The sequence below is a fragment of the Cucurbita moschata genome, unplaced genomic scaffold, assembly GCF_002738365.1.
Source record: "Cucurbita moschata cultivar Rifu unplaced genomic scaffold, Cmos_1.0 Cmo_Scf00050, whole genome shotgun sequence".
Classification (NCBI taxonomy): Eukaryota; Viridiplantae; Streptophyta; class Magnoliopsida; order Cucurbitales; family Cucurbitaceae; genus Cucurbita; species Cucurbita moschata.
In genome coordinates, this window is record NW_019268566.1 from 1,553,555 (window position 1) to 1,565,882 (window position 12,328).

Genomic DNA, 12,328 nt, shown 5'->3' on the forward strand with positions numbered 1-12,328 from the left:
TTTTTTTTTTTTTTTTTTTTTTGGAAAGTTTTGCCTCAATTTTAAAATATATATTTAAAAGCTAGATGGAAATAAATATTAAAAAATGATTATAAAATTATATGAAATTATAATAAATATGTCAAAAAAAGAAAATAATTTTTATTAATTTTTCTTTGCGATATTCAGTTCAACCCGACGACGTTTTAAGCTTTTTCCTGACATAACTGGAGAACTGCTCCAGTTTTTTTCTAGGGTTTTAGGGTTTCAATTAGGCATGAAACCCCCATCACTTGCCACAGGTTTTGAGTTTGTTCTTCCTCTTCTTCTTGCGACAATGGAGAGCCCTTCTCCGGCTTCATGCTGGAGCAATGTCGTGAAATCTCAGCCGGCTCCGAAGCCTCAGCATCAGACTCCGACCTCCTCCGTCCAAGTATTCGCCGATAGCTGCAAGTCCAGTCAAGGCGTTGCTGTTGCCGTTGTTGATGCCAACGCCATTATCCAAGGAGGAGAGAAGCTTTCCACCTGCGCGGATAAGTTTGTTTCCGTTCCTGAGGTTTTGGATGAGGTTCGCGATCCTGTGTCTCGCCATAGACTCGCCTTCGTCCCCTTCTCTCTCGAATCCATGGATCCCTCTCCTGAAGCTCTCAATAAAGGTAGAATTCCAAATTCTAGTCCCTCTCTGCCCCTATGCGCTGGTTGTGTTGTTACTTGGAAGATGAACAGGTTGTTGTTTATACAAGAAACGATCGGATGAAAGGTTTAAGCGGTACTACCATTAGAGTGTGTTTGGATGGTTTTGAGAGAAACGTTTAAGTGCTTCGGAGTGCTTTTTTAAGTGTTTCTAGAGTCATATTGGCTTGCTAAATTTTATCTTTTTGAGAATTACTTTTAGTTGGATTAAATTTTCAGAGTAATTTTTATGTGTTTGAAACTCTGGCCTCTTATTGGAAGAGAAATGTGAAGCATGCAAATTATAGTCTACGTTGTGGTAGCCTTTTGAAATTGGTCTTACTAGATACTGTCTCACTTGTTGTTGTTGATATCACCGTGTGCATTCCTAGTTTCCACCGTCGTAATGTATTTTCTTTTGAATCTTACAGTAATCAAGTTTGCAAGGGCAACTGGTGACTTACAGACGCTTTCAGATGTTGATATTAAACTTATTGCCCTCACTTACACGTTGGAGACTCAGATCCATGGAACCAAACATCTCCGTGAGTGTCCTCCCCCTGTCCACATGGTTAATACAAAGAGGTTACCTGAGAAAGACATGCCGGGGTGGGGCTCTAACGTTCCTAATCTGGAAGAATGGGAAGCATTAGAGCAAGATGCTGATGCTCCGTCCAATTCGACATCGAGGATTCTTCCTTTGCAGGATTTAAACTTGAACATCATCCCTTCAGATGGTCAATCTGAAGATCTTTCACTAGAGCCCAAGGATGGGAATTACTTGGAGCATCAAGATGAAACTGAGAGTGCATCAGGAAGATCAAGGAGGTATCCTCCAAAGAAGAAGGAAATTAATATTGAAGGGAAGAAGATGGTGGCTGATGGAATTGATGCATCTCAGGGACAATGTGATGATAATGAGGGTGAGTGGACACCTGCCGTCAGTCGAAGTACTCAGAGAAGATATATTAGGAGGAAAGCCAGACGTGAATATTACGAGTCCTTAGCTGAAAAGGATGGTCTGCAAGATGTTGAAACCACAGATGGTAACATCCAAGTGGAACCTAAGAGTTCAGGTCAATCACAGGATAAAATCTCTGAACTGCCAAATTCTGGAAATTTGAATGAGAGTCGGATAGAAGAAGGGACAAACAATAGTGAGAACCTCTCACAAATTTTGAAGCAGATGAGGCTGGAAGAAGATTCATTAAATACCCTTCATGTGGAAGGGCTTGGCGCTTCCACAAAAGAAGAATTTGATGAGAGTGAGTTGGAGGATGCTGTGGCTGTTGAAGGCTCGGATTATACAGTAAAGGATGAAATGGAACACATAGAAGACTTGAGTCAGACTAATGAAAGTGTAGACACGTCAAATGTAGATGATGTTAGCAGTGATCAGAGTTGGACGCTCAGATCCTTGTCTGAATCAAGTGTAGCATGTGTAACTGGTGACTTCGCGATGCAGAATGTTCTTCTGCAAATGGGTTTACGATTGTTGGCTCCAGGAGGAATGCAGATCCGGCAACTACACAGGTATATTTATATTAGGTGGTCCAACAAATTTTGTTAAATCATCACCAATTACCAATTGTTTATCAAACTTGACATCCAATAATTACAACTAAGTCATTCCCTTTCTGACCCACCTTCTAAGTAAAGAGAACCCCTCAACAATCTTCTTTCCAACCGATGATTTAGAAATGTTCGTTTTTTCTTACTCGAGCCAACTTTCAGGCCTATGAGTCAGTGTTAATTGCCTTGTATACTGGTCGAGTAGTTTGTTTGAGATAAATTCATTATGTTTAATGCAATTACACTCTCAAATTTCACAATGTGTTGCTCAGGTGGATTTTGAAATGTCACGCCTGCTACAATGTCACAGCTGAAATTGGAAGGATCTTTTGCCCAAAGTGTGGAAATGGTGGAACTTTACGCAAGGTAGCTGTTACAGTTGGCGAGAACGGAGTTGTGTTAGCAGCTCGTAAGCCGAGGATCACTCTGCGAGGCACAAAAGTGAGTATTTCTGATCGTTGCCCTTAAGAATTATCTAAAATTTCATTCACACTTTTAATTATCTTTCTCAATGGTCATGTACTTGTATATATTCGCTCATGAACAGTATGGTAGTCTATCGCTTGTTTTATATGTCAGATCCCTTCTCCCACAAAAAGCCGTTGATTAGGCATGGTTTCTAACCTTCTAGAAATGTGTGTTTTCCTTTTACGTACAGTTTTCACTTCCTCTACCGCAAGGTGGAAGAGACGCCATTACCAAAAATCTTGTCTTACGTGAAGATCAACTCCCGCAGAAATTTCTTCATCCCAAAACCAAGAAGAAAGCTAATAAGCAGGTTATTTTCCAATCAAAATTGCCTCACTCCAGTCTATCTTGGTTTATTTATGATCAGATTTTATTAAATTTTCACCATAACTTGAAAGCCAAGTAGTAATCTCCATATTTCATTTTCAGGGAGATGACTTCTATCCCGTGGATAATTTCTTCAGCCACCACAATACTGATAAGAGGGCTCCTTTGCAGCCTCCTGTAAGGCAGGCTTTAGCAGTCTTTAGTGGGAAGAGAAATCCGAATGATAACCACTACTCCCGATCTAAGCATAAGTAGACCCAAGTATTTATGGATTTCATGTTCATTACAGTTTTCATAACTACAAATTTTGATGAATATCTTTTGAGATTGGATTAATTTATTCAAATTGATAAGCTCAGCTTAAATGAGTTCAATTTTGCCCTGAATTTCCTTCAAAATACTTGTTCGGTGTGACTTTATTTGTGAATATGTAATCCCAATAACATTTTTGGTAAATATTTGGTTTGAGTAAATTGCATCAAGTTATGTATAGTTCAGCTAGTTAGAGTATTTATTCTCGAGTATCGATTTAAGAGGTCAAACCTTTGACACAAAGGGGAAACCGAAACAGCAGAGAACAAATTTGTTCAACTTCTTTGTTGCTTTGTGATTAAATGACACTCTGATTAAAGCTATTGTGATATTGGCATACTCTTGATGCTAGGACTTATACAGCCTGCTTTCTAGGATTGAACATGTACACGATGAATTCAGGAACTTAAAAAAGCTATAAAAAAACAAAAGAAAACGGGAAAAATTAGAGTATTACAACTTTTGTGTATGTCAATTTGTATGTGTACCTTCACTACTTCTATGAGAGTGCAAGCTCTGCCCATGCCAAAGAAGATGCCTTAAACTCAATGGCAACAGATGTGTCAATTCTAGTTTCTAACATGGTGCAGACCTCCTTCATCGATAGCGATTTCGGCTGCTGGTAAATGCAGAGGTTCATCACCTCACAGATCACCTCGAGGTCTTCGTATCTAAAATGCTTCAGTTCGGGATCGACAATGTAAGCCATCACTTCTGGCATTTCAATATAGTCCTTGACCTGTATCAGAAAAGTTGAGTACCAAAACTGGTACACTTTCAAATATTGACTAATCCACAACTGGTTTCTTACCCAATCTACCAAGTTTCCTTTGACTTTGCAGTACAGAGGCCTCCCGCTGATGATTTCGAGTAGAAGGACGCCGAAAGCATAGATGTTACCCTGCACGTCGAGATGTCTTGCTTCTAGAGAGTTTGGAAGAACACATATCGCACCTTGGCTGCCGATAGCACCCGAATTCTTTTCCGATCGTGAAAGAATCGTCTTCCAACTTTCAAAGTCTATAAGCTGAAAGAATTGTTTTCTTAATCTCCATCTTAAGAAAACTTCTTCAAAGATAACCAAGATTTACCTTCGGAGAAAAGTCATCGGTAAGATATACAGCATTGGAACTCAGCTCAGAGATGGTGAATGGAGGTTGGAGCTCGGTATGAAGATACTCGAGTCCACGAGCGATGCCTAAGATAATCTTCATGCGTCTCGTCCACGATAACTGAGACGCGTCTCCATCTGCAGTCACTGTATGACAGTAATCAACAAGAACATATGAGAAGAATCATGACAAATTAGGAACAAAACTAAGAAACGAGAAGAAAATGTTGGGTTACAATGTAGATGCTCATATAATGTGCCATTTGATGCATAATCAAAAACCAGCATCCTCGTAAATGGACTACTCTCTCTGCAATAACCCAGTAATTTCCCCGTATTCTCGTGGTTGATTCGCGCCAAATCCGCTACCTAGATAGATATTCGAGATGAGATCTTAACTCGAAAATTGTCGACAAGCTAAATCATTTCCTCGTCGTTGATTAAAAGAAAGCAAAAGAAACAATACCTCCGTCTGAAAATAGAGTTCGAGGTATCCTGTCCATTGCTCTTCTTTCATGCTCATTGAGATAACCGCAATCTCGGGTCCGGTTTTCATGGTGCCCTTGTATACCAAACTGTCCTGAGATGAGCCAATTATATTGCTGAAATCTTCACAAGCTAGTTCGAGTTCTTGTCGACTAAATCTCGTTACATCTTTCAAAATCTCAGGATCTGCATAAAAAACCGCATTAACATTGCTATCTTTTTCTTCCTAAAAACACGACTCTGGATGAATAAATGAAGCGTTTATCGACACATATGCATATATACTATGATTATAGAGGACGACACTTCCTATCCACCGCATAAGACGAGGATAACAAACCTATATAAACCGGAGCGTAGTACTTCCTACTTCCAGCTTTCTTCCATGGCAGTATGATGGAGGATTTTCGTTTGAATTTCTGGACTGCAGTAAGAACCGCAACAAGGAACAGAGAACCCACCAGAGTTCCTGTTACTATCTCAAGAGCCAAAAGCCAGATAGGTTTCGACGTTGTTTCGTGATGGTTCTGCTCGTTGCTTCCCGGATGGCTCTTAGTCTTAACTGGTCATTAAGAATCAATAATAGAATGGCAATCAGTACTAGTTATAGAACAAGCTGGAAACTACAAGTTTTCAAATCAGATGTTCGTTTTCGCTTCAGTTACGAGCAAACTATGCAACTACGACAAATGCCACGCACCGCATTGAGATGAAGGACGTTGTTTTGGGTTACTGTTATTGAGGCAATTCCCTTGGAAACTTGACCTGCAGGAAGTGGTTCAAAGATGGAACTGAACTATCAATTCTAGAATGAGAGAAAACTAAGGAGGTACCTTGGGATATACCCCAAGCATTTCGGTATGCTCCCGACAAAAAAGTTATACGAAAAGTCGGCAACTCTTAGCTGAGACGAGCCACAAAATCCAGTCAAGTCCATGTTTGACGCATTGTACCTGCAACATGAGTAGAACATATGTAACGCCCCAAGCCCACCGCTAACGGATATTGTCCTCTTTGGGCTTTCCCTTTCAGACTTCCCTCCAAGGTTTTTAAAACACGTCCGCTTGGGGGAGGTTTCCACACCCTTATAAAGAATGTTTCGTTCTCCACTTCGGGGTCCCCTTTCAGGGCCCAGCGTCCATGCAGTCACACCACCCCGTGTCTCACTTTGATGGCATTTGAAATGCTCCAAGCCCACCGCTAACAGATATTGTCCTCTTTGGGCTTTCTCTTTCAAGCTTCCCTCCAAGTTTTTTAAAACGCGTTTCCTAGAAGGAGGTTTCCACACCCTTATAAAGAATGTTTCGTTCTCCTCCCCAACCAACGTGAGATCTCACAACATAAGACAAGAAAAACTAAAGGGAGTTCGAGCGGAGAAGGGCTGTGAAAAGAACCCCTTAAAAGAAAAGGGCTATGACAAAATGGCTAGTTAGTGAAATCCTTCCATGGAAACAAAGTCCACTTACAATCCAGTATGATCCGAATGGTCACCAGCAGCAACAGCTCCTCCAAGCTTATTTCGATCCAGCCTTAGTTCCTCAAGGTATCTCAAATGTCCCAGCTCAGGAGGCAGCTTACCAGTGAGCCCATTAGACTGTAGGTTTCTGCCACCACAGCAAAGGAACAAACATTAAAGAAACCCATTAATGGAAACCTCAAAGGAAGAGGAATTGACCATACATTTTCACAACATTGATTAAATTCCCAAACTCAGAAGGAATTGGACCAGTGAGTTGATTCACCCCTAAGTCCAACACTCTGAGGTTCTTCAAGCACCCCAACTCCTTAGGAACTGGACCAAGCAGCTTATTCCCGTGCAAAATCCTACACCCCATCACACAAAAATGCACTTAAAAGAAGAGAACTCTTCAGTGTTTTCACTTCCCAGTGAAGTGGAAAATGACTTACAGTTCATCCAGGAAGCTGAGCTGACCCAAATCTCGTGGAAGAAACCCTTTAATGGCAGAATATGAAATGTTACTGTAAAAGAAGAGTGCCAAAACATAAGCCTGTGATAGTTCTAAGAGAATATTGGGAACTTCAAATGGAAGTGAAGCCATATCTAACATCTTTGTAACATGGTCTCTATTGGGAGAACACGAAATGCCAGACCATAAACAAGGATCTTCATAAAGGCTGTTCCAGTTGGAGAAGACTTCAAATGGATCTTCAAATATTTCTAACCTGAAGGCCATAAGAGCCGACACTAAACAAAACCAAGAAACAAATTCTTAGTAATAAGGGATCGTTAAGCCAAAACCCACTTCTAATTTTAGCAGTAGCTTGACTAATCCAAAACATAAACACAATAATCTGTACAGCAAACATCGGAGCAAGCAGATTTCAACAGTTTTTCTTTCCAGAATTTACCATGTTCTTGAAACAGCGAAGAACGTAAAGATACAAGATCTAAGAAACCAGAGATTAAGGGACAGAAGAACACATACCTTCATTAGAAGAAACAGAATGAGAAGCCCCAAAAAGAACCCCCAAATTCAAACAGAGAATCAGCACAAGAGAATCAAACGATTTCATGTTCTTCTCTCAGTTTTCGACAAGAAAATCAAGTTTCAGGGGCAGTTCATATCCAGAAGAGCAAGATTGAAACAAACCCAGAAAAAATGGGAGAAGGGAGAGCAAAAGGGAACCCAAAAAAGTGGAAGAAACTTGGGTTGTGTGGAAGAAGAAGCAATAATCCAGTTGAAATGGAGGAATTAAGTGATATTGGAGAGAATTTTTGGTTCCAGAGAATGAAGTGAGAAGAAAAAGAAATAAAGGGAAGCAGAGAAAAAGGAAGTCTAAAGAAATGGATTGAACAAAAGGAGCAAAGGCAAAGTGTGAGTGACAGATAGATGGCAATACAGAATGTTTTGGATTTAGGATTTTTCCCTCTTTTTTCTTTTTTTTCTATAATAATTTAAATTATCCGACTTTATTTAGTAGATATTCAAATATTTTAAAAATTAATTCATCTATTAAATATAAATTCATCAGTAAATCTCAAAAATTTTAATTTTGTGTTTAATAAAATTTTAATTTTGTATCTAATAGATTTAACATTTTTTTAAAAAAATATTAAATAGGTAAATTTAATTTTTTTTAATATATTCACAAAATAAATAAAAAAAAATTAAGAATCTTGAAGTTCAGACACATTAATAGCAATAAATAAATAAATATTGTGTGTGTAGGTATATATATATATATATATATAATATATTAAAGAATTCTCTCTCTCTCTCTCTCTTTTTTTTTTTTTTTAAATCTATTTTGATGCCTTTAAAAAAGAAAGCAAATTATTCCTTGGAACATAATAAAAAAGAAATTATCTTAAAAAAAATGGAACAATAAAAAAAAAAATTTAATAATTTTTACTATTTAAAATATTTTGAAAACGAAAATAATAAAATGGAATCGTTTTTAACGTTTTTGTATTACTAGTTAAACATCAAAGAACGAGGAGTGAGATTCTTGAATAAAAGACAAAGAATCTCAATCTCGATTCTTTTTTTTTTGTTAATTATCAGTAATATTTAATTTTTTTACGTCAATTTTATAAAATGTTAATAATTTGTTATTTATTTTTATAAAAAAATTTCAGATTTGACATCAAATTTAAATAAGAGTTATAATAGTATTTGTGAAAATTAAAAAAGAAAAATAATTTAATTTAAAAAATTAAATTCTATTAGTCACAGCCAACTCTATCTATTTAGAGTTTAAAAATCAAATTAAACATATTTTTAATTATTCTTAAAAAAAACACATATTTCACAACGGTTTTAACAATTTCAGACGTGTAAAAAAATATATAATTGATTAAACATATATCTAAGTGGAAATTCCAAGTCAGAAAATGAATAATTATTTTTCATTTTTCATTTTTTATTTTATTTTATTGATTCTGTTAATATAATTGCGTGTGTTGTCGGCCAAAACATTAATGCATAAATAAAATAGAAAAACAAAAACATAAAGAAATAATATTCTTAAAAATAAGGAAAAAGAATAAAGAGACCAAAACGACGTCGTATTGAGTTTAATAAATTAAGGAAGAAATCAAAAGAAAAATAATGAAATATAAGAAATATAAAAATTTAAGTTTTTGTCTTAAACTTTGTCCTTTTTTTTTTGTTTTAAACTCATTTAATTATTTTAATTCTCTTGTTTTCAAAAAATAAAATAAAATAAAATAAAAAATCTATTATTAATCATTAATGTTATTTCCATTATAGCTATTTACACCATAAAATCTTAATTACTGAAACTTGACATTTACTTACTCCTCGCATCTAAGACTGAAAACTATTCTCACGAACCAATCGAGTCCTTTTCAAGAGGCTAGCATCTCCCGAGACATAATCACATAATTTACTCATTCACGGACCAACACGAGTCTTTTTTTAGAGGTCAGCATCTCTTGTAACATGGTCACATTACTTACTCCTCACTCCTAAAACTAAATAATATTTTCAGAGACCAAGACAAGTCATCATATCTAGTCAAAGATTTTTTTAAAAAATTTATAAATTTAGCATTTTTTAAAAGTAAAGGTAAATGTAAATGTGTTTTTTTAATATTAAAAAAAATTACTTTTAAGAAATATTTTTTTCCAACAAAACCATTGATTATTGTTTGACTTTGATAAAGTAATCTATTTATTATTATTTTATGTGATAATCATTAATTTACATTAATTGATAATTAATTTAGATACTTACACTAATTAATTTAAGTATTAGACTTGAGTCCAGACTTAATAATGGATATCCCATATATAAAATCATAGTAATAATTTATTATTAATATCCCTTTATTATATTTAATTATATAAACTATTTTTGTATTGGACACATAAATTTAGGCCCATGGGCTTAAGGCCTTCATAATTCCTAGTACAATCAAAGGGATCCGGCCCATTGGGCTATCTCATATTATAGCCCAACCAAAGTTTTCATTACATTTTTTTTAAAAGAAATATTATATTATATTATATTATATTATATTTATTTATTTATTTAATATAGTTGGAGTAAAAATAATAATAATAATAATAAAATGAAAGAAACATTAAATAAAAACAAAAAATATCAGAAAACATGTTTCATGGGATGATTTTATGTTGCTGAAAAAAAGGAAGACTGGAAAATAATTTATTTTTGTCGTAAAAATATAAATAATGCCAGCTGTTACAAATTTTAAGTGGTTGTATTGACATTTGTCAGTGGACCCCACGTCAACAAGCGGGTCCCACTGCCACTGAGTATGCTTCCCTGTAATCCAGCCTATTCCACTATATTATTAGACCACACGTGGGGCCACTAAATAATTTAGCCTCGGATGACTATTTGTAATTGTCCAAGCGATATTGTCCTCTTTGGATTTCCTTTTCATGCTTCTCCTCGAAGCTTTAAAACGCGTCTACTAGAAGAAGGTTTTCACACCCTTATAAATGATGGTTTGTTCCCCGGGACATCACAATCTACGCCTCTTCAGGGCTCAGTGTCCTCGTTGGCACTTTTTCCTTCTTTCAATCGATGTGGGACCGCCCCGTGTCCTTACTGGCACACCCCCCCTTTGGGGCCCAGTGTCCTTACTGGCACACCGCCTCGTGTCTACCCCCTTCGAGGAATAGCGAGAAGGCTGGCACATCGTCCAATGTCTGGCTCTGATACCATTTGTAACGACCCAGATCCACCGCTAGCAGATATTGTACTCTATGGGCTTTCCCTCAAGGCTTTAAAACGCATCTGCTAGGGGAAGGTTTCCACACGCTTATAAATGGTGATTTTGTTCTCCTCCCCAACCAATGTGGGACATCACAATGGAGTGTAATTGTAGCGGCCCAAACAACTACCGACAAATATTGTCCTATCTGGATTTTTACTTCCGGGCTTTCCCTCACTGTTTTAAAAAAGGAGTCTGGTAGGGAGAAGTTTTCACACCCTTGTATGTGGATATCACAATCCATCCTCCTTTGGGACCCAGCGTTCTCGTTGACACTCGTTCCTCTCTCGAAACGATGTGGGATCTCATAGTAATCCTATCCCTGATCCTGTTTAGCTAAATATCTCTGCTTGCATTAACAACGAAAAATTACCCTTTTGTTGTCAACTCCTACCGCTCTCTCTTCTTCGCTCGATATAATTCCTACTTTTTCTCTCACGTTGTTTCTCCTTATTTTCTTCCTCTCACTCCTTATCCCGATTAAGTGGTGGGAGAGAATATATGGAGAGCGTGCAAGAGGACAAATAAAGAATGAGAGCAAAAAGAAAAAGTGTAGAACGAGAGTGAGAGAGAACATGGAAGCGATAGCAAGAGACTAAAAAACAAAAGCAAGAAAGAATTGGGAGTTAGAGTACAAGAATAAAAGAGTCGGGCGCAATAATTCAAAAATAATTATCAACTTAGAGAATCAAATTATCCGTATTTAAAATGATTATTAATATTTTATATACTAAACTCAAATCATAAAATTTTTGACTATCTTGATTTTTAGTGTGAGGTTCCGCCACCATTGGAGAGGAGAACGAATCTCTCCCTAATAGACACATTTTAAAATCATGAGACTGACAACTATACATAACAAGCCAAAACTGACAATACTTGCTAATGGTGGGCTTAGGGTTGTTACAAATGATAATAGAGCCAGACACCGAGTGGTGTGCCAACATGGTCTCATATCAGTTGGAGAGGAGAATAAACCTCTCTTTAGTAGACGCATTTTAAAACCGTGAACCTGATGGCAACACGTAACAAGCAAAAGTAGACAATGTCTATTAGCAGTAGACTTAGACTGTTACACCCAGAATAACAAATAAACTTTTATAGTTTCGTTTGTAGCTATATTTCTATTTTATTCTTTATATTTTAACAAATAATTTTTATTTCAAAAATTTCTCGAGCGAAAGTATCACCCGCTTTTAGACAACTATACATCCACTTGTCATCCATTGATGAGCACATGGATGAATTAAGAACAAGTTTATGAGCAATGGACCCATCAAGTTAAAGAGGGGCATGTGAGACAAATTCTAAGAACCATACGTTTAAAACTTTTTTCAATTCTTAAAAAAAAAAAAAACATTATCCCTATATTTTTAATAAATTTTAAATTTAATCTTTAAATTTTATTTTTATCCAAATTAACAATAATTTTCATTATTTTCAAATTTTATTAGAAAATACCGATAAGAATATTAAAATAATTGTAAAAATAGGTTAAAAAGTATTTTTAAAAATAAAAATTAGTAAAAAAAAAAAAAAAAAAACTCTAATCTCTATTTTTATTTATATATTTAATTAATAATTTTTTTCCCCCAAAATATCATGGATGAAAGTGGGGTTGGCAATTAGTTATTGACCCATTAGTTTAATTTGGAAAAAATTAACAAATTAAAA

At 35.9% G+C, this 12,328-nt stretch overlaps 2 protein-coding genes across 3 annotated transcripts; one reads left to right on the plus strand and one right to left on the minus strand.

The window, feature by feature from the left end:
- Positions 1-217: 217 nt before the first annotated feature.
- LOC111435654 (RNA-binding protein NOB1-like) lies at positions 218-3,474 on the plus strand. The gene is made up of 5 exons (XM_023073101.1): positions 218-635; positions 1,083-2,184; positions 2,496-2,664; positions 2,882-3,001; positions 3,121-3,474. The coding sequence occupies exons 1-5, from the start codon at positions 257-259 to the stop codon at positions 3,271-3,273; spliced, it is 1,923 nt and encodes a 640-aa protein (XP_022928869.1). The 5' UTR covers positions 218-256; the 3' UTR covers positions 3,274-3,474.
- Positions 3,475-3,588: 114 nt separating this feature from the next.
- Positions 3,589-7,754, minus strand: LOC111435653 (probable LRR receptor-like serine/threonine-protein kinase At1g63430). Of its 2 annotated transcripts, none has more exons than XM_023073100.1 (13): positions 7,375-7,754; positions 6,995-7,133; positions 6,836-6,907; positions 6,608-6,751; positions 6,394-6,531; positions 5,773-5,880; positions 5,628-5,692; positions 5,268-5,489; positions 4,908-5,113; positions 4,678-4,810; positions 4,422-4,588; positions 4,142-4,357; positions 3,589-4,069 (listed from the first exon to the last, which is right to left on the minus strand). In XM_023073100.1, the coding sequence occupies exons 1-13, from the start codon at positions 7,460-7,462 to the stop codon at positions 3,830-3,832; spliced, it is 1,938 nt and encodes a 645-aa protein (XP_022928868.1). In that variant the 5' UTR covers positions 7,463-7,754; the 3' UTR covers positions 3,589-3,829. The 2 variants fall into 2 exon arrangements, with proteins under 2 accessions (XP_022928868.1, XP_022928866.1); XM_023073098.1 differs by having other exon boundaries at positions 5,761-5,880.
- Between the last annotated feature and the right edge of the window lie 4,574 nt (positions 7,755-12,328).

Bases quoted from the DNA above. Each gene is read 5' to 3' on its own strand.
- LOC111435654 (XM_023073101.1), top strand. From the start codon at position 257: ATGAAACCCCCATCACTTGCCACAGGTTTTGAGTTTGTTCTTCCTCTT. The intron at 2,185-2,495 runs GTATATTTATAT...TGTGTTGCTCAG, and splicing joins CAGATCCGGCAACTACACAG to GTGGATTTTGAAATGTCACG. The intron at 3,002-3,120 runs GTTATTTTCCAA...TTTCATTTTCAG, and splicing joins AGAAGAAAGCTAATAAGCAG to GGAGATGACTTCTATCCCGT.
- LOC111435653 (XM_023073098.1), bottom strand. From the start codon at position 7,462: ATGAAATCGTTTGATTCTCTTGTGCTGATTCTCTGTTTGAATTTGGGG. The intron at 7,134-7,374 runs GTATGTGTTCTT...GGTTTTGTTTAG, and splicing joins TTCTGTTTCTTCTAATGAAG to TGTCGGCTCTTATGGCCTTC. The intron at 6,532-6,607 runs GTATGGTCAATT...CTGTGGTGGCAG, and splicing joins TTAATCAATGTTGTGAAAAT to AAACCTACAGTCTAATGGGC.